This window comes from Phocoena phocoena, chromosome 16 (assembly GCF_963924675.1).
Source record: "Phocoena phocoena chromosome 16, mPhoPho1.1, whole genome shotgun sequence".
Lineage (NCBI taxonomy): Eukaryota > Metazoa > Chordata > Mammalia > Artiodactyla > Phocoenidae > Phocoena > Phocoena phocoena.
The window spans coordinates 74163645-74184150 of NC_089234.1; the positions used below are offsets into that span (position 1 = coordinate 74163645).

The 20506-nt window shown below is 44.4% G+C and overlaps 1 protein-coding gene across 1 annotated transcript in view; it reads right to left on the reverse strand.

Annotated features, from left to right (window-relative positions):
* Positions 1 to 2494: 2494 nt before the first annotated feature.
* CHRM3 (cholinergic receptor muscarinic 3) overlaps positions 2495 to 20506 on the reverse strand; it is a 244956-nt gene continuing 226944 nt past the window's right edge. Inside the window, exon 2 of the mRNA XM_065894135.1 lies at positions 2495 to 4323. Within this exon, the coding sequence (XP_065750207.1) occupies positions 2532 to 4304 (1773 nt within the window). The 5' untranslated portion in view covers positions 4305 to 4323 and the 3' untranslated portion in view covers positions 2495 to 2531. The remainder of the gene's footprint in view (positions 4324 to 20506) is intronic.

Here is a 20506-nt window from a genome sequence, read left to right on the forward strand (position 1 = left end):
AGAGATTTAAAAATAATTCGATAATTAAACCAGTAACAGAAGAGCTGACGTCTTAGACGTCTTTCTTTTCTTCCATTCTCAGCATCATATAAAGGACAAGGATGAGGAGATAATCATATTTAAGTAGAGTTGTTATTAACCTTCACAGTTCTGCTAAAGCTTACGTTTCTTCATTTCTTAAGTTTAATTCTATTTCTTTTTAAATACAGGAAACAGTCTTTTGAGAGGGAGGCAAGATAGGAGATTCAAAGAGAATGGGAATTACTGATGTACAGGGAGACTTGAATCAGCATTCACAAATTTATTAGTGCCAGGCCAACGTGAGTAATAAAATATAGATGCACTTGCTCACTAGACATTTCACAGGTTAATAACATAACATTCTGTAGTTTGCTATACATGTTAGAAAATAGTCTCTGTTTTTTCTTATTCTTTGGTCGAACGTGGGCCAAAAAAATAATTCTTTCAATTATGCCGATTTGCCTTTTTTTTGCCCTTGTCATGTGATTTCAAATACACTGGTGGAGGGTTGCTTTGACCGGTTCCCATCAGGTTTAACTAGAACGGTATTAAACCATTATGTTGAAGTTAAAGTTGACTTTTGATTACCTAGAAAGAGTTAGGTACCTCCTGGCACCAACAGGATGACTTTTTCCTCTTCTTAGCCACAAGAAAGCTCGATATACCCTACCCATTGCTCAAGTGGACCTTAAAGAATCACTTTCAAGGGACACCACCTGCTGAATACTAAAGAGTAATATTTATCAACATTAAATAGGACTCGGTGAAATATGCATAAATACATCTTCATATAAACAGAACACAAAATTAAATAGTTCAGAAACACAGACACCACTGAGTACACTTCCACTGTTGTCAACATCTGCTGTAAACACCAGCTCACACTGAACACAAAAGCAGCTTCTACCCTGGCTCCGGGTTCACACCACGGAGACCCTGTACAGAGGGAAGATTTCTCCTCAGCCCCCCACCTCCCACCCCTCCCACTCCCCACACAGCCCACAAAAGGAAAAAAAAAGAACCCTGACACCTACAGCAGCAACACAGACGACGGCTACAGCAGCAGCCCTCCCCTCCCCCAAATAGAACAGTTAGCGTTTGGGCCAATTCAGAAGAGAATACAAAATCACTTTTTAGAAATGTACTAGGGAAATCAATTTGAAGCAATACTTTTCAAGGTGTAATACTTTCTTCAGAGGACTTATGACTTCACGAACCCCACCCATTCCTGGGTAAAGGTTGCGCAATGAACAGCAGAAAGCACTGGCCCCAGCTAAGTGACAAAAGGTGTAAGCCCTTTTTCATTTAAATATGTCAAGTAGCAAGAAATCGAATCTCGTGTTCTTCTTTGCCCCTCAGAAGGTCTCTTCTGCTTTGCTCCACGTAATGCTGTGTATGCCATTCAAACGTGTCACTATTACTGAGTTTCAAGCAGGTAAGATAGCAAAGGTTTTGTTTGGAAACATTCAGATTTGGACCATTAAATTCAGACATGCGGATGTGGTTCATTCTTAGAGCTCAGAGGGGCCCCCATTCGATTTAGCTCTGTTGAGGGTGTCCACAGAGGTAACAGCTTACTCAGAGTCTGGTCGAACCTTGGTGCTCATCTGACTCACCAGGCTGACCGCTCCACACAGACCTGCCCAGAGGGCCTGGCTGTTCCCTGCCGCATAGTCTCCGGGAAAACAGCCCTGGTCTCCAAAACACTACACGGGGTTTAAGTTCACTTTTACGTTGTGTTAGGATCCGAGAGAAACGTCAGAGTACTGAAAGAATATATTGCCGGAATAATTTGCCGGTTCAGTGATTCCCACTGTATTATATACACTGTGTGTGTGTGCGTGGAATTCACACACACACACGCACACACATATATATACATATACACTTATGCATCTTTTATTTGTACGAAACTTGAACTGCACAAAACAGTACTTTGCAAGAATCAAGAATCAAGTCCACAAATAGAGTTCAACGACACACCAACGAGAAGACGGGGAGCTCTACAGGGATGAGAAGGTGAGGCTTTGCAACGTACGAAAGAATTTCAGAACCACGGATTCACTAGCCTGACGTGTTCCACGTGGGATGTGGATCGACACTTTGGGGACCCTTGGGGAGGACAGGGCAACTGGGCCAGCTAGTTATCCTCACCGAGATTCCAGAGCTAATGGGAATGAAAAGGCCCAGGCAGACCAATTTGGGTATATAATTGCTATGAAACAATTATTTCTTTCTCTTTAAGAAAAAACAAAGTCTATTTCAGAATAAATTTCTTCATATCCAGTAATATGCTTATTTATTTATTTTTGGCTGAATTGGTATTTGACTTTTGATATGAAAATGGATTTATTTAATGGATCGGTAAACAGGCAGCTTCTTTCACATCTGGGTGATAAAGACATTTTTTATCAGAGCCAGAAATCACCCCCCGCCCTCGCCTCACTCCCTCCTAAGGTCTGTGGGTTGATGTGTGCGTTTGGTGACTGCTACTGACAACACACCTCATCCTACAAGGCCTGCTCGGGCGCCCGTTTGTGGAAAATGACTGACTGTCTTTGCTGGTACTGCTGCTTGCGCCGCTTCCTTTTGTCACACTGGCACAACAGTAGCATCTTGAAAGTGGTTCTGAATGTTTTGTTGCACAGGGCATAGCACACGGGGTTCACGGTGCTGTTGATGTAGCACAGCCAATAGCCCAGATTCCAATAGGTTTTGGGGATGCAGCTGTCACAAAAGGTGTTCACCAGAACCATAATGTTGTAGGGGGTCCAGGTGATAATGAAGGCAAGCAAGATGGCGCTGAGGGTCTGGGCCGCCTTCTTCTCCTTGACGAGGGACATCCGTTTCCGCTTAGTGATCTGGCTTCTGGTCTTCAGAGCAAACCTCTTGGCCAGAGTAGCTTCCTTAAAGGACAGAGGCAGAGTGGCCGTGGCCTTGCCCACTGAGGAGTTGACATCAGAGGCCTTGGCCGTGTCCACGGCTGACTCCAACTGGATGGGAAGCTTGGAGAAGCTTTTCTGAAAACTGCCTCCGTCGTCCATGCTCTTTTGGGCCTGGAGTTTGCTGGCTTTCGTCTCTAAGTCCACTGCCCCCAGCTCCTCCTCCGGCACCTGCAGGTTGTCTGACGAGGGTAACTTGGTGGAGCTGAGGATGGTGCTGTGACCCGGAAGCTTGAGCACGATGGAGTAGATGGCTCTTGTCTCCGAGCCCATGTCCTCCTCGTCGGAGGAAGCGGAATTTTCCAGGGAGGCAGCAGCGTCGTTGTTATTCCAGCTGTCGCTGCTGCTGTGGTCTTGGTCAATCTGCTCGGCACTGGGCTTCCAGCTCTTCGTTGTGAACCAGAAGTGGCAGCGTCCGTACTTCCTCCTGGCTGAGCGTTTCATGCTTTGCTGTTGAAGCTCATAGCTGCTGCAGCTTCGAGAACTACCTGTGGGATGGACAAAGTTCTCTGCCTCTGCCTCTGTCCCAGAGGCCTGCAGCCCAGCAAGCTCTTTGGTACGTTTTTCAGTTTCCTTATAGATCCTCCAGTATAAAATAGTCATGATGGTGACAGGCATATAAAAGGCGGCGATGGCCGTGCCGAAGGTGATGGTGGGCTCACTGAGGAACTGGATGAAACACTCCCCTGGAGGCACAGTTCTCTTCCCAACAAAGTATTGCCAGAACAAGATGGCAGGAGCCCAAAGGATGAAGGAGATGACCCAAGCCAGACCTATCATCACACCAGCTCGCTTTGTTGTTCGTTTGGCTCGGTACGTGAGCGGCCTCGTGATGGAAAAGTACCTGTCAAAGCTAATGACCAGAAGATTCATGACGGAGGCATTGCTAGCCACGTAGTCAATGGAAAGCCAGAGGTCACAGGCCAAGTTCCCTAAAGCCCATCGGTTCATGATGATGTAGGTAGTAAACAGATTCATTGAAATGACCCCAATAATCAGGTCGGCACAGGCCAGACTTAAGAGGAAGTAGTTGTTGACGGTCTTCAGTTGCTTGTTGACCTTGAATGCCACTATCACCAGGATGTTGCCGATGATGGTCACCAAGGCCAGGACGCCCGTTAAGAATGCAATGAAGACCACCTGCCAGATGGTATGACCTCCCAGAGGGTCACTGGTGGTGCCATTTGGAGAGGAGGAATTCCCAGCTGCCCGAGAAATGTTGTAGCTGCCAAAATGAGTAACCGTTCCTGGGGGCAGCCCTGCATCGGAAGGGCCGTGAATCCAGGAAGAGCTGATGTTCGGAAACAAAGGTGAGGTTGTATTGTTATTGTGCAAGGTCATGGTGACTCTCTGACATAGTCTGGGGAGAAAAGAGAAAAGACGGAGTCAGGACCATTTCTGCCTTCATTTGATTTGTCCTTTGCATTGCATCCTTTAAAAGTAGCACTCCTCCTATTACTGGATAATAGGACCTATATTAGAGGCGAACCTGGGAGAGTCCAGCACATCTGTTCATCCCCTTATTTTAAAGCTGAGGAGTTGTCAACTTTATTTCGATAAAAATAGGTAAATTAAATAAAGGTGAACAGCACAGGGCAGGCAGAGATCGATCTGTTCAAGGTAGGCAGCACGATTAGCTGGTGACATGCACTAAACATTGTGCTTTTTCTCCACAACTTCCACCTTTCTAAATACAGACCACATATACTTCCGCATGATGTTGTCATCAAACAAGATCTTCCTTCCTTCTCTTTCTTTGAAAAGTAGGGGAAAAAGAGTAGCTGCATATATGATACTCATCCAGCATAGCTTGATCATCACACTACGTGAGAAATTGATCTTATTCATTTGCATTTTATCCACCTGGGCATTTTCCTAACCCAGGCGTCAAACATAAGCAACTTTAAGGCAATTCCAGCCACGTAAGCCTCACTGGAAGAAGCAACAGCAACCTGGAGCAAGGGGGGAAATACGCATAAATCACTTTCCATTATATTATCTCTTTAACACACAGTTAGAAAAAGTAATGTATTGGGCTTCCCTGGTGGCGCAGTGGTTGAGAGTCCGCCTGCCGATGCAGGGGACGCGGGTTCGTGTCCCGCTCCGGGAAGATCCCACATGCCGCGGAGCGGCTGGGCCCGTGAGCCATGGCCGCTGAGCCTGCGCATCCGGAGCCTGTGCTCCGCAACGGGAGAGGCCACAACAGTGAGAGGCCCGCGTACCGCAAAAAAAAAAAAAAAAAAAAAAAAAAGAGGAGCAGTAAGAGTAAATATGGGGAATTGACATGGATGTTGGAAAGAGAGAGCGTAATTCTCTGTGCCTTGGGATTCCTGGGTGCTGGTGACTCTATTTATACCCACATGGAAAAATCTGTGTTTGCTTGCTTCAAGCAAGCAAGGGATATGGGGGAAGGAGAGAGATGGGAGGGAATGTGGGGGAATAGAGACAGTATGATCATCATGGGCTCTCAAACCTAGATCTAGCCATTCCTGAAGTCAACTCTGCCTCTTTGAACTTGCCAGTTATGTAAGCCAACCATTTCCTTTGCTGCCTGGGCTACCTGAGAAAGGTTACTGTCATCTGCACCTGAAAGGGTCCTTATTAACATAACTGTCATCAGCTACATCAGCACTTCTCACTGAACCACTACTAGCTTTAGGTCGTTAAGATTGGTGCCGCTGAATTCAATAAGTCCAGACTCTGCCTTCCAAGGACTTACACCTTAGATGAGATACAGGACATGGATAACATAATTTTAAAAAGCACGTAGTTTTTAAGGAAATGTCACATTGTTCACTGCAAATAACACATTATGTTTGTACAAATTAATACCAACTTATTTTGCCCAGTTGACCGATAACAGTGAAGAATATAAGTAGGAATTTTAGAAATAAGCCGGAGATCAATTCTCTCTTTCAGTTCATTTCTGTGAATCGTGAGGGCAATGCACGTTATACAATATTCCAGTCCAATCGTGCTTTGTTGGAATACAGAATATAAAAGAAACCAGAATTGAGGAAAGACACCTACACTTAGGACCAGCTTTCTATAATGGGTTGATTAAATACCTGTCCTGGTGTTTCTGGTGTCTAGGGGTATGTTGATTCATATCAGAAAACCTGTGAACCACAGATTGTTAGGTGATCTTTGACCTGAAATCTCTGGCATACTTACCGGTAGCCATTGTTCTTTTTATAATTCAACACTAATTCACTATCTAATATCACTTAAAAGTTTCAGATACTGTGTGCATTAGCACTATGCCTGAAAAAACAATGTACATACTTTAATTAAAAAATAATGCTGTTGGAAAAATGGCACTGATAGACTTGCTTGATGCAGGGTTGCTACAAACTTTCAATTTGTTAAAAATGCAATTATCTGTGAAGAGCAGTAAAGCTAAGTGCAATAAAACAAGATATGTCTTTCCTGGCCTAAATAGAGACTAATGTAACCAGAAATAAATCCATGTATATACAGTCAATTGGTCTTTAAATACTCTAGTAGAGACAGAGCTTTGAGATAAAGTCTTTTGAGCTGCAAACACATTGATCTTTGAGCATTAAGGCATGGTGCAGTGGCCTAAACATTAGGCAAATAAGAAAGATCTCCCTCCCCCAACCTTCACTCAGGTCCCTGTACCTGAGACATTTTCCATCACCTTTTCTCTGGGCTCCATGCCACTGTGCCATATTCATCTCATAAAAAGGATCTTCCCATTCTGGAGGCTTGACAATTGATGTCTTGTTAGTACACAGTAGGACATCATTAGAACCTGATCAAAAGTTCATAAGGACTTCAACACAGAATATCTAAAAGTTCTTATTAGACATGATAGTCACCCAACGCCTTTCTTCCTGTACAGCTATCCTTCCGTAAGTAATATGTGACTTCCTAAGAATCAGGGGTTCTAGTTGAGACCGAGATGAAACAACGATAAACCTGGACTAAATGTATTCTGTTTAAGGTGCTTTTTCCGAGAAAGGGACGTCACGTCTATGCTCCATGCTCTTTTCCTCATCCTGACTCAACAGCCTCTATGCTGTACAGTTAGTATATTTTGAGTCAAGGGAGTTCATGGTTAGTGCTCATTGAATTGACTTATGTTGGTGAGGAGAGCTAAGGGAAACATTGCTTTTTAATGCTCAGGAAGAAACAGGTGGTGGGAACAGAGAGGCCTGTAAGCCTGCTGACCTTAGTACTTTGTAAGTGGTCCCAGGCAGGAGTTCTAGGAATGCAGCCTGCATAAGGGCAAACGGGGTTATCACATAGGAGCACAAGTGGGGTGTGTGTGTGTGTGTGTGTGGCTCTAGATCCGCTCTGGGATTTACAGCAGGTTCCTGTCCAGGCTGGGAGCTGGGGGCTGTGGGGTCCCTGGGACAGTCAGGGCGTTGCTACTGAAGTGGTGCAGGCCCAGCCCCCAGGCAAGGAGCTCAAAACTGAACATGATCCTGCCGGTGGGCGAGACAAGCACCTTCCAGAGCCCTCCTGGATTCTGGGAGGAGGGTCATCCTTCCATGTGGGTTAATTACAACTCTGTACATATAGGATGGTTCTTGATTTCATCTCTGAGTATATATAGATTTCCAGACCGTTTTCACTTCATTCCATCTAGCAGCACCAACAGAATTGATTCACTTAGTTTTTCAAAATGTAAGTCAGGAGCCAATTAGTGGGCCAGCATGAGAATAAAAAAGAAAAGGAAATAAACAGAAGTGAATGGGACACAGCAGAACACGAACCACATAATGATAACAGTACTGTTTCATAAAAGTTCTGATTAGCGCATGTGCACACCCACACCCACACATTCAATATATAGTCATGATGTAAAGTGTCTTTTGTACTGTGGGTCACATTCAACAATGTTTGAAAACCACTGCAGTTGATAGTTTGACATCTTTTTAAAATTTAAAAGGAGTAAGTGAAGGAGAAAATACGAAAGAACAATTTGAGAGTACTAAGTTTAGAGGAAAGCGAAGGACACTCATGAGAAATTAACTCCCTTCCCCCTAGTTATGGAATAAAATTTTTCTGGGATTATAAATCTGTAAAATATATAGATAACTTAAAAAAATGTTTAAATATCTGATATGAAAATACATGTGAAAGTTCTTAGAGAGTCCTAAAAGGCCAATATAAATCTGAAGCCTTTGTCTAAATCACTTCTACCTCTATTATTATTATTATTTTAATCATGAAGGCTCAGGGAAAAAAAGGAAAAATATCTTGCAACTCACAATCATGCTTTTTTCTAAGACCTATTATTTAGTGCTTCTTCCATATTCGAAATCTGGTATGCATCATGTTGCAGGGCTTGTTTCGGGTCTCTCTTGGACTGCGTTCTTTGCTAAGAGTGTCTCTGTTTTCTGTCATAATTCATCACAGTATGCAACAGCTAAAATGACTTTCCCCGAAACTACCTTGGTCGGGCACAGGAAATGCCACCGCCGACCACTAGGTGGCAGAGCGGACTCGGAGAACAACCTCTCCAGCAGGCGCCAAAGAGCCGCCCGTTTCCCCAGGCTGGTGATGGGGAAACTTCAGCTTAGTTCAGTCATGCAGTCCGTGAAGGATATCAAACAGGGTCAACACACGCTCGGCAATCAAACATGTCTTTAAAGGGCATCCAACCTTTTCAGATGCGCACAGGCAGAATCAAACTTTGTGAACTCAGCTCGTGTTATTCATTTCAAGCCGCAGGGAGGACAGATGTGCCCTAATATGGTGCAGTCACTCCTGGTGCAAAACAGAACATCCCAGAAGCCAAAACTGGAACAGAATTCCATTTAAAAAGGACAAAGCTTGTTTTCAAAAAGTGGATGCATCGTGCTGCCTCCCTTGGTTGCCGCCTTTCATATGTTTTATTCAGTTTGACAACAAAAATGAAGGCTGCTTGGAAAAGCACTTACATCAGCACTGCCTAGGCATAGCAGTTGCTACTGAAATAACATGGTTTTTACCTTAAAAACAAAAGCCTAAATGGGACTAATGATTATCTGCTTCAGCACTCTCAAGCCTTTGTTATTAGAATTTCTAGAGAAATGACAAGAAATGAAAAACAGAGGTGAAGCAGTTCTTTTAAAATATCTGGGGGCTTCCCTGGTGGCGCAGTGGTTAAGTATCCGCCTGCCAATGCAGGGGACATGGGTTCGAGCCCTGGTCCGGGAAGACCCCACATGCCACGGAACAACTAAGCATGGGCGCTACAACTACTGAGCTTGCGCTCTAGAGCCTGCGAGCCACAGCTACTGAGCCCACGTGCCACAACTACTGAGCCCACATGCCTAGAGCCCGTGCTCCGCAACAAGAGAAGCCACCGCAATGAGAAGCCCGTGCACCGCAACAAAGGGTAGCCCCTGCTCGCCGCAACTAGAGAAAGCCCGCCGTAACAACGAAGACCCAACACAGCCAAAAGTAAAAATAAATAAATTTTAAAATAAATAAATAAATATCTGTAAGCCCACTTTGCCCACAGGAGTCCATGCACTCCCCCTGCAGTCCTTTTCTGAGGAAAAAAGAGGGACAGAGTGCAGCTGAATTCTGTTCTACGCAAACCTTTACGACCTAAGGTACGTTCAGTACGGTTTCAACATTCTGCAAATTCATTGTTATTTATTAATATTTTGAAGACCGTGCTTTTGTAATGTTATTAGAGCTAACATAATTGTAGAAATAATTCTGATTGGAAATCTTTTTAATGAAAACAGTCATTTGGGCTAAATATTTCTTACATCTCCATTTACATACTGTAAGGACATCTGGGAAGAAAGTTCTTCTGGCTTGATTTTGACTTCTTGTGATTACTTTAAGTTAGAGTAGCTATGATATTTTTCAAGGTCCATATTTATCAGAGTATTTATTTTTGTATCTGACCATAGTCCATACATGTGATTTCCTTTTAAACTTCAGCCTACATGTGTCCTGCCCAATTCACACATGTACAGAAGACTGTCTGTTTGCAAAGAAAGTAGAAGTAAGTGGGAGACACGTAGAAAACAGTGTAACAAGCCCTGCCACGATGCATTAGGGTCAGAAACATACTGATTCTGCCACGTGGGCACATTATCTGAGTCCTCTGATCCTGCTTCCTCAACTATAAAATGAGGATTATCATACTTGAGGATTGGATAGAATGTGTAGAAAACACTCAGTATAGTCTGACGGGTCCATGACAGTTTCTCAAAAATGGTAAGACTAATTGAATAATTTTCTATGACTGTTTGATTTTATAGATTGGCGCTTTTCAAGGCTAACAAGAGCTGACATTTGTTGAGTATAAAACACTTGTCGGGTTGAGGTCTCAACCCAAGGTGACTGTGTCTCCATCTGGCAATGTCTGCGGACATTTCTTGTCACAATTTGGGGAGAACGTGCTACTGGCATCTGGTGTGTAGACGCCAGGGATGCTGATAAACATCCTACAATGCACCAGACAAGCCCCTACAATAGAGAATTATCCAGCCCAAGAGGTCAATAGTGCTGAAGTTGAGAAACTCTACTATAAAGAAAGAGAGTAGAGATTCAGAAAATGTTGCAACATTCCATTTGCCAGGAGAAACTGGAAAACGTCCTGGCACTCACATACCTGGCATACTCTAAGTCTCTTCCAGAATCAGCTCACATTTAATTTCTCTGGAAATCACACTCTCCCCACTCCCCCTGAGGATGAATCTGACATTCATTTATTTGGCTCTTCCATCATTATTTCAGGTAGTCAATGTGTCTGAGTGCTTACTGCAGGCCTTATGTGGAAGACAGAGTTCTTGCTGTCTAGGAACCACCTGGAGACACCATCAACTGAACAAAATCACTGCAATAGAAGGAGAAAGGCGAGGCTATTTTGTGAGTTTGAGGAATATAACTCCAGGCTGCCATGCCAGTAAAAGGAGAACACAGCATTCCGAAGGGAGTACACAGACTATTCAAAGTCCACCGCCCAGCAGTCCTGCACGCCCTGCACATCCTCCCATCCGAGCCCACAGCATTTCAACTTGTCTCCCTCACTACACCAAAGATTCCATCTTCTGCTACTCAACTCCTTCCTCCGACATCTAGCGCAATTTCCTTCCCAGAGTAGACCCAGAACGATTGTCTCCACCCCAGCATTACTGAGATTAACACTGTTATACTTTGGACAGGAGAACTCATAAGGGCTCAAGGAGATAAGCTTGGAGAAGGTAAAGGTGGCAGGAAGGAAGAAACACATTGTATTTGCAACAGGCTGGGGGCTCCAGCTGTAGGTAAGGCTGACAAACTTCTCTAGGGTTCTCAAAGCGACCTCAGATATGGTGGCATTTGGCTGGGAATGACCCAAGAAAAGAAAGAGTTAGGTGGAATACATCTTTCAGGACTGGAAGAACCTGAGAGAGGAGTCTTCCCTTGATCACCAGGCCATTGCCCAGGGGTGGCTTCAGCCTCTTCCACCTAAGAGAAAGAGAGAGGGGTTCTCAAATAACCACACCCTCTCTTTGAAGGTTCATCTGGTAGTTGTCACAATACAAACACAAGAGTTTTCTGGAAAAACAAGCATCACGTAATACACAAATTTTGTAATCACTCTTTGTTGCCCTTGAATGTACTCTGGACCTCATACTCTTAACACTTGTCACGCACCCTGATGGCACTAGGAGTCCTGCAAGGTGGTACCCTGGGTTTGAGTCCTAGCTCACTGTTCACCCAGCTGTGGCATCTCCGGTTAGTTACGAAAGCTCGGAAACTCTCAGTCTCCACACACACCAGAAAATTCAGAATAGTAATAGCAGTAATACCGTATGGTTGTTAAGCAGATTCAGTGAGGTAACAGGTGAAGCATCTGATACAACTGCCATCACTCAATAGATGTTTTATAAGTGGGAGACCCCTCCTCTCCCACTTCATCCTCACACCCAGAACTGGGGTCCCTGGTGTTCCCAGTGAATTTGAGGTTCTTGATGTCTCATCGCAGAAAGAATTCAGTGAGAAACAAAATGAGAGGTAAGAAGTGGATTTTTTTTAAAGACAATACACAGAGTGTGGGCCATCTCAGAAGGCAAGAGGCCTTGGGAGAAACACGGTGTGGTTAGTTTTTATGGGCTGGGTAATTTCATAGGCTAATGAGTGGGAGGATTATTCCAATTATTTCGGGGAAGGGGGGGAGATTTCCAGGAATTGGGCCACTGCCCACTTTTTGGCCTTTGGTGGTTAGCCTCAGAACTGTCATGACGCTGGTGGGTGTGTCATTTAGCTAATGTATTACAATGAACATATGATGAGGCTCGAGGTCCACTGGAAGTCGAATATTCCGCCATCTTGGACCTAGTTGCTTCTACCCAGTTTTTGTCATGTCCTATGGCTATGTCATTCTTTTAAAGGTTGTGCCCTGCCCCCTTCCCTCCTGTTTCAGTAGGTGGGCCTCAGGGAATTACCAAAGTCTACACCCCTTTTTCCTTGTCTGACCTTGACCAGTGCTGCACCTGCTTAGGCAGGTTCTCGGAGGACCCTAACCGCCTCAGTGAAGAATTGCAGGCCCTGACTCTTTCCTTGGACTTACCTGGAAGAATGTAAATACTGTCCTTTCCCACTGCTGCACCAGTGAGGAAAAGGCCCAAATTTGGGCACAGGCTACATGTTGCCCAACCACATAGGAACCCTGTGACAGCAGTACCTCTAATGGATCCCAACTGGGACTATCAACCAGGCCAGCCTGGTATCACTAGCAGGGATCGCATGATCCTTTGCCTCACTGAAGGGATGAAACTACGCATAATTAAACCTGTTAACTATGATAAGGTTAAAGAGATCACCCAAGGCCAAGATGAAAATCCAGCCCTATTTCAGGCCCGATTGGTAGATGCCCTCAGAAAGTATACGAATGTAGACCCAAATACTTTCGAGGGACAAACTGTATTTGCAGCCCACTTCCATTAGCCAATCAGCCCCTGACATCCGTTGGAAGCTTCAAAAGCTTGCCATGGGGTCCCAAACCCCTCTCAACCTTCTTATTGACATAGCCTTCAGTATTTTTAGCAAGAGACCAGGCTGAGGAGGAAAAGAAGGAACAGCGTGACTTAAGGAAGGAATGACAGGAAGCCAGGCTTTTGGCAGCCATCATGACAAGACCTAACCCACCACCTGATCACCCCAAAAGTACTCCCAGAAGACCTCTGCCAAGGAAGGGAGCCTTTCTCAGCTGTGGGAGTCCTGAACGCTGGAGCAAGGAATGCACAGGAAACAGGTCCCAGCCTACACCCAAAATGCCATGCCCACTCTGCAACAAGATGGGCCACTGGAAGAGGGAATGCCCCGAGCACTGAAGGGAGTGAGGAAATTCCCCCACGCCAGTCATGACAGTGGTTGACTGATGGGACCGGGACCTCCCAAGGCTCCTGAGGAGACTGTCATCATCACATGGGAGGAACCACGGGTGACCACTGACGTGGCAGATAAGCTTGTCCAATTTCTAGTGGACACGAGAGCCACTTACTCTGTCCTGATGTCTCATGCTAGGTCCCTTGCCCCTAAACCTGCTCTATCACTGGGGACAGATGAAAGCCAAAACTAAAATATTTCGCCACCCCTCTACCTGGCACCTGGGGAAAGACTCTTATAACTCACAAGTTTCTTGTCATGCCTGAATGCCCCAGCCCAATATTGGGGAGGAATTTTCTCTCAGCCTTGGGGGCAACTCTTACTCTCTCTGAAGACCAAAGCCAAGGAGTGTTTTTGGCTGGACTATGTATTATACAAGACACAGACAGTCCAACCCAAAATATTTCCCCAGAAATTGAAAAACTTATAGATCCGCAGGCCTGGGATCAGGGAATCCCAGGGAAGACAAAGTTCGTCACTCCTATAAAAATCACCATAAAGGAAACTAATAACTTCCCTTCCAGGCACCAACACCCCATAAAACCAGAGTTTTGACAAGGCCTCCAACCCCTAATCTCAAATTAAATATGAGCTCTCATTAAATATGTGCTTTTGGTGCCATGCCAATCTCTCTGTAATATTCCAATCCTACCTGGTCTTCTCAGGAACCCTCATCTCTGCCATCCTCATAAAATGCAAATTTTGCAAAAGGGAGTAAAGTAATTTAGAACTAGACTTGTCAAGTATAAGTAGAAATCCTAAGTGTCTTTTCTGTAAACATTAGTAAAAAGGGTTTAGCCATCTAGACAGGTGACCTTGATTTGTTCCATCTGCCAGAAGCCCAATTTGAACCCAACCTTTTGTAATTGATGGGTTTTACGTTGTACCCGACTCAGGGCTGAAATTTTGAAATGAGAACTATGAGGTCTCTCTGTTTGTTTGTGTATTCATATGTATCTATATGTGTTTTTTGTTTTTGTTTTTGTTTTGCGGTATGCGGGCCTCTCACTTTTGTGGCCTTTCCCGTTGCAGAGCACAGGCTCCGGACGCACAGGCTCAGCGGTCATGGCTCACGGGCCCAGCCGCTCACGGCATGTGGGATCTTCCCGGACCGGGGCACGAACCTGTGTCCCCTGCATCGGCAGGCGGACTCTCAACCACTGAGCCACCAGGGAAGCCCTCTATATGTGTTTTAAATGTATGGTATTACCAAAATTAATTAGTAAAAGAGCTGTACTTAATTGACTTAATTAAGTGCTTATATAAATACTCAGAAATATAAAACTGGCCAAAATGAATTTCAGGTTCGTGTCATCTGGGAAATATTCAATACTAAACTGATATCTGGTATTAAAGGTGGCTTAAGCTTGTTGGTCTGATTAATACAGACACGTCTTTACAGTCATCAATGTTAAGTATAGTACTTCTGTTGTACCTAGGTTTACTAGAGGTCAAATAAAACCTTATTACTGTATATCTGGCAAATTTGTTAGCAAGAAAAATAACTTAAAATGGAAAAAAATAACTTTTAAGAAAAGTAGGATGTGTGTTTTCAGTAAAGAAAGTATGAGGAATGGAATTGCATTTTATTAAGCGAAAAGGAAGTAGGTCTGACTTAGAGCTGGCTGTTTCTAGATGGAAAAATAAAGTGATGGATACAGAAAGTGATGAAAGGTTGGTGGAAAGTGGAGCCTGAGAAAAGAGTTGTGCATGATCAGGATTTTCTAAGATTGAATTACATCTAGTCAGGTACATGGATTTTGTTGGGAACGGGCTAGGACAAGACTGCATTTGGCTTCTCCCTCCAAAGTATTCTTGAAACGCTGCCTTTGACAACAGATTTTGTGAGTTTCTTTGCCTTTAAGTGATTTGTATTTGCTTTTGAGATCTCTTGTAACTTTGGTTGAGAAATGTGTTGTCTCACAGTGCCCTATGATCTTATTTGACCAAGTGTTTTAAAACTTCTTGACAAACTTCCCAAATATCAAATTTTAATTAAAGTTCTTTTGATTTCCAGCTAACTTTGGGATGCTTTAGGGGGGCCCTGAGGTATCCCAAAGAAAAATATTTAACCAGGATTATTTGGTATGTTAAGTTAAATGTAATCATTTGTAATTCTGGTTACTGTAACCAAGGTTCTTTATCAATAACACTGTAATCAGATGTTTAACCATGCCTCTTAAGTCTTTTGTCATTTTTAGATATTTCGTACTATGATGCTGTTACAAAAAATACTTCATCATCAAGAAGATCCACAGAAAGGCTATGGAAACAGTTACAACAGTTCCACATCAAGAAGGTGGCTATGTGAGGATTCCAGCCCATACCGACTTAAAACAAGGAGTTGTCCTGCCCCTGGGGCCCCTAGATCAGGCATACAGAGATTTTTTACTCCCTGACGGCAGGGTCGATGCCCCTACTCAGCACTGAAGCAGTCACAGAAGATGGACTGTCGCCCCTCTGCTTCCCGTAAGAATATGGGAGTAAAATCTCTGGGGGAGGGAATGAAACAGGAGGGAAGGGGGCAGGGCACAACCTTTAAAAGAATGACATAGCCATAGGACATGACAAAAACTGGGTAGAACCAACTAGGTCCGAGACGGCAGAATATTCGACTTCCAGTGGACCTTCAGCCTCATCACACGCTCCTTGCAATACATTAGCTAAATGACACACCCACCAGCGTCATGACAGTTCTGAGGCTAATCACAAAAGGCCATAAAGTGGGCGGTGGCCCAATTCCTGGAAATCTCCACCCCTTCCCCAAAATAACTGGAATAATCCTCCCACTCATTAGCCTATGAAATTACCCAGCCCATAAAAACTAACCACACCATGTTTCTCCCAAGGCCTCTTGCCTTCTGAGATGGCCCACACTCTGTCTGTGGAGTATGTCTCTCTCTAGGTAAATCCACTTCTTACCTATAACTTTGTCTCTCATTGAATTCTGTCTGCAATGAGACATCAAGAACCTCAAATTCACCGGGAACACTACTACTTCCTGAAGGGGGCAAAGAGGCTCTGGCTACATTTCTGGTATGGAAGCATAAAGAGGCTTATAGGACAGTAGGGCAGCGGAGAGACTGAAGATGGTGGAAGAGTATTGGGGTTTGGGTCCTCTGTCTGGAGCTCCTGTTCTTCTGGGTGCCACTAGAGAGGGCTTTTGTGTAGCCCGAATGGGTCCCAGCTGGCGGGGTTCCCTAACGTAGGACTTGCATAGCTCCAGGTTTTCTCTTAGGGCCATAAAAGCCTGTACATAAGGAACTTCTGTCCATTTCCCCTGCCTTTTGCAAAAGATGTCTAGCTGTAGGATGGCACTATAGTTGAGGCTCCCATTTTCTGGCCAGGCCTCATCGTCCTCAAGTTTATGTTGGGGCCAGACTTCATCACAAAAGAAAATGAGCTTTTTTTGTTTTAAAGAATCTAGAGAAAATTTGTCCCAGTGACTCAAAATGCACCCGAGGGGTGAGTCCTTGGGGATGGAGGAGGTGTTCCCCATTGTTCCTTCAGGGAGAGAATGCTCCTGTACCAGAGAGAAGCACTAGCATTAAGAGGTCCCATAGGGGCTAAGACAGGACTGGTTCCAGGTGTCCCCATTCCCCTAGTCCTGTCGACTTTATCCACAATGTGGGTTAGCTACTTCCCCACGTGGCAGTCTTTCTGGCCCCAGCATTCTGGGACACGTGTCCTATCCTGGCATCTGCAGCACCCAGGATAAGTGACCTTCCTGAAGGTTTCTCTATAGATTCTATAGATTAATTGCTGTATTCTGGGATATGTTGCCCTGGAATGGACATCCTCATGGTTCTAGGACCTATTTAAGTCCCAGCCTTTTTCTCTACAAAGGTGGTAAGTTTTGGAAAACAGGCACTGGCCCTTTAGGGAGGTGGTTTGTGAAAAAGGAAAAAAACCCTCTCTTTTCCATTTCTTTTTGTGGGCGGCACCCCTGGGGCCTTGGTGCCATCCTCACCCTCCCCTCTTCCCACATGTGCTCTGGCCAGTGAGCAGTGGGGCTGGGTGCAGGGGCGGATATGGCAGCTGAAGTGGAGGCACCGTGACTGTAGTTAGGGGGATGGAAGGCCCTATGACCCTGGAAGGACACTCCAAATCTCGTGACCCTGGGGAGGCAAGCACAGCAAATTCGGGTCAAGCATGTATCCCCGGGCACGGTCATGTGTGTGACCCACCAAGCTTGAGTTGCCTGCCCTGCCCTAACAGGGTGGGGTCAGGGCAGACCCTGGAGGGGCCAGCCAAACACCAGGAGGTGGGGGGTTGGGAGGTGAAAGATGGTCCCACTACCCTGAGTCCCAACCACGTGGCTCAGGACCATCCTCCTCCTCATACCTGGGGGTCATGAGCACAGCCTGCCTACCGCATGAGGGAGCTCCTGAAGGGATCACAGCTGCTGTAACCATGGCACAAACACTAAGTAAGGCTGGATTTCATATTTTTACACAACTGGACCTGTTAACAGTTAATCAAATGGTGGATAAGGCAAACCCAGATGGCAAAGATCCTACGGCTCGGGTCCCTGGTTGCCTGTGACGATGGCTGGAAACTTTCCCTGACATGCCCTGCCCATATGTAACATTAGGAAGTGAAAGACCTACCAGCAAGGTTGGAGAGTACCTGGCTGATTTCTTTTTCCCCATTTGCGGCAGAGTAAGGCACGAGATAAGAGTGGAAAGAGTGAGGTAGGGATGCAGAGTTGAGACAAGGATAATTCGGTGTAGGTGGACCAATAATAAGCCTATGACAGTAGCCGCGGGGAGGGGGCAGTGTTATGCTTTTAACTGTGAGCCTGAAATCATTGCGTGGCAATTGCCTTGAGGGGAGTGGACAGACCTAGCGTCTCTGTAGTCTGTTCCACAATCCACTTATCCTCTCACAGAGACTTCTTTTCCACGCCAAGCACCCTGATGGCTTTTAACTGCTTGTCCTGCGCCCACATTTTTGTGGCAACAGGTCTGAAAATGACACAGACTATAAGAAAGAGAGGGAGAGAGAGATGGAGATGGCTGGAAGTAAGGCAGCACCTCTCGAGCGCAAGGGAGGCAAGAGGCTGAGGCTTACCGAATTCTCCTGGCTGTCTCGCCAATATGGTCCTGGTGAATTTGATGTTCTTGATGTCTCACTGAAGAAAGAATTCAGTGAGAGACAAAGCGATAGGTAAGAAGTGGATTTATTTAGAGAGAAACACACTCCACAGACAGAGTGTGGGCCATCTTGGAAAGTGAGAGGCCTTAGGAGAAACATGGTGTGGTTAGTTTTTATGGGCTGGGTAATTTCATAGGCTAATGAGTGGGAGGATTATTCCAGTTATTTTGGGGAAGGGGTGGAGATTTCCAGGAATTGGGCCACCGCCCACTTTATGGCCTTTTGTGATTAGCCTCAGAACTGTCATGACGCTGGTGGGTGTGTCATTTAGCTAATGTATTGCAAGGAGCGTGTGATGAGGCTGAAGGTCCACTGGAAGTTGAATATTCTGCCATCTTGGACCTAGTTGCTTCTAGCCAGTTTTTGTCATGTCCTAGGGCTATTTCATTCTTTTAAAGGTTGTGCCCTGCCCCCTTCCCTCCTGTTTTACTGGGATATGCCAAGGTGGCCATGGTGAGATGACCACTTGCACTTGCAGCCACCTGTGCCATTCCTTGTTTTTAAATGTTTGAAATATTACTTTGTGTATATATGAATTTTCATTTTACTATTAGGTTATAAACCTCTGGGGACAGAAACAAAGGCTTACTTTTTCTTTTCTTTTCTTCCTCCCTTTCTTTAAGTTTCCAAGTCTTTTTTTGTGATAAAATAAAGTGGTTTCCTCATAGGTAACATGTTTAATGTATAGATATTTGATACATATGATTAATAAATATTCATCTTTTTTTATAAAAGCAAATTAGGCAAGAAAAAGACATAGTAATCATTGTTTCTCTCAACAACTTGAAAGTAAAACGTCCTGAAGATCAAAATGAATTCTACTGAAGAAGAAGAAGCATTGAAGGATGGGGAGAAGGAGACAGAATACAAAATGAAAAAACCCCACCAGTCATGGGGAAAAAAAAAAAAAACCTAGCAAGATGGCTTTAAATACTCAGCGAAGAATTTTATGCATGGCTAAGAGATTTAAAAGCATTGTGGGAAACTGACACAACATTGTAAATCAACTATACTTCAAATTAAAAACAAGCATTGTGGGAAGGATAGGAAACTAGGTAAATGAAAACAAGACACCACAATTATATTTTGATCTCTTTTGTCCTTCCACGGACATGCTTTCTAAGTTCTTTTTATATGACTTTGAGGACAAACATCATGATGACCTCAGGACACTGCAGGTTTTGCTCTCGGTGTTTCCTTTCTTCTATCGTGATAGCATCTGTTCTTCAGGGAGCCAGGTGCTTTTCTAAGTGATGTGCATGTGTTAACTCATTTAATCCTCATCATAATCATGTGAGGTGGAGGCTATTAGGCTTTCTACTTGAAGCTAAAGAAACTGGTATAGCAAGTGGTTAAAAGACCTGCCCGGAGTCCACATACAACTAACTGTAAGCCAGGTGTGCTGGCTCCGAGTCTATTCCTAACCTCTATCCTAGTAGTGGATTTGTCATGAACATGCAAAATTTCCAAACAATACGCAAGTGTATAAAGCAGAAATTCAGTCCTCTTGCCCTTGCCTCTCTCATTCCCATGCCCTAGAGGTAACCACTAGCAACAGTTCACTGAGTAAATATTTGTTAGATGAATGGATATGTCCTTCCCAAACGTGTTCTTGTAATTACAAAATACATATGTGTTTTTTTTAAGCACTCACTATGTGCCAGGCACTGTTCTCTTTGTTTACACACATTAAGTCTTTTAATCTGCCTAACAACCCTGTGAGTTAAGTCTTTTACTTAATGTCCAGATGAGAAAATGGAGGCACAGAGAGGTTAAGTGACTGAGCCGGATCACACAGCTCCTCAGTTGCAGAGTTAAGATGTGAAGCAAGGCAATCTGACCCAAAATTTTGCTCCCAAACAATGGTATATTATGTTCCCTAGTTTTCTGTTTTTCACTTCACAGAGTATCATGGGCATCTTTCTCATTCAGTGCAGATAAACCTATGTCACACATACTTTAAAATGAACTCAAAAACAGAGAGAGGGACTGTTGAGGATTCATCTATTGGCAGATTGTGTTCTTGACTCAAATAG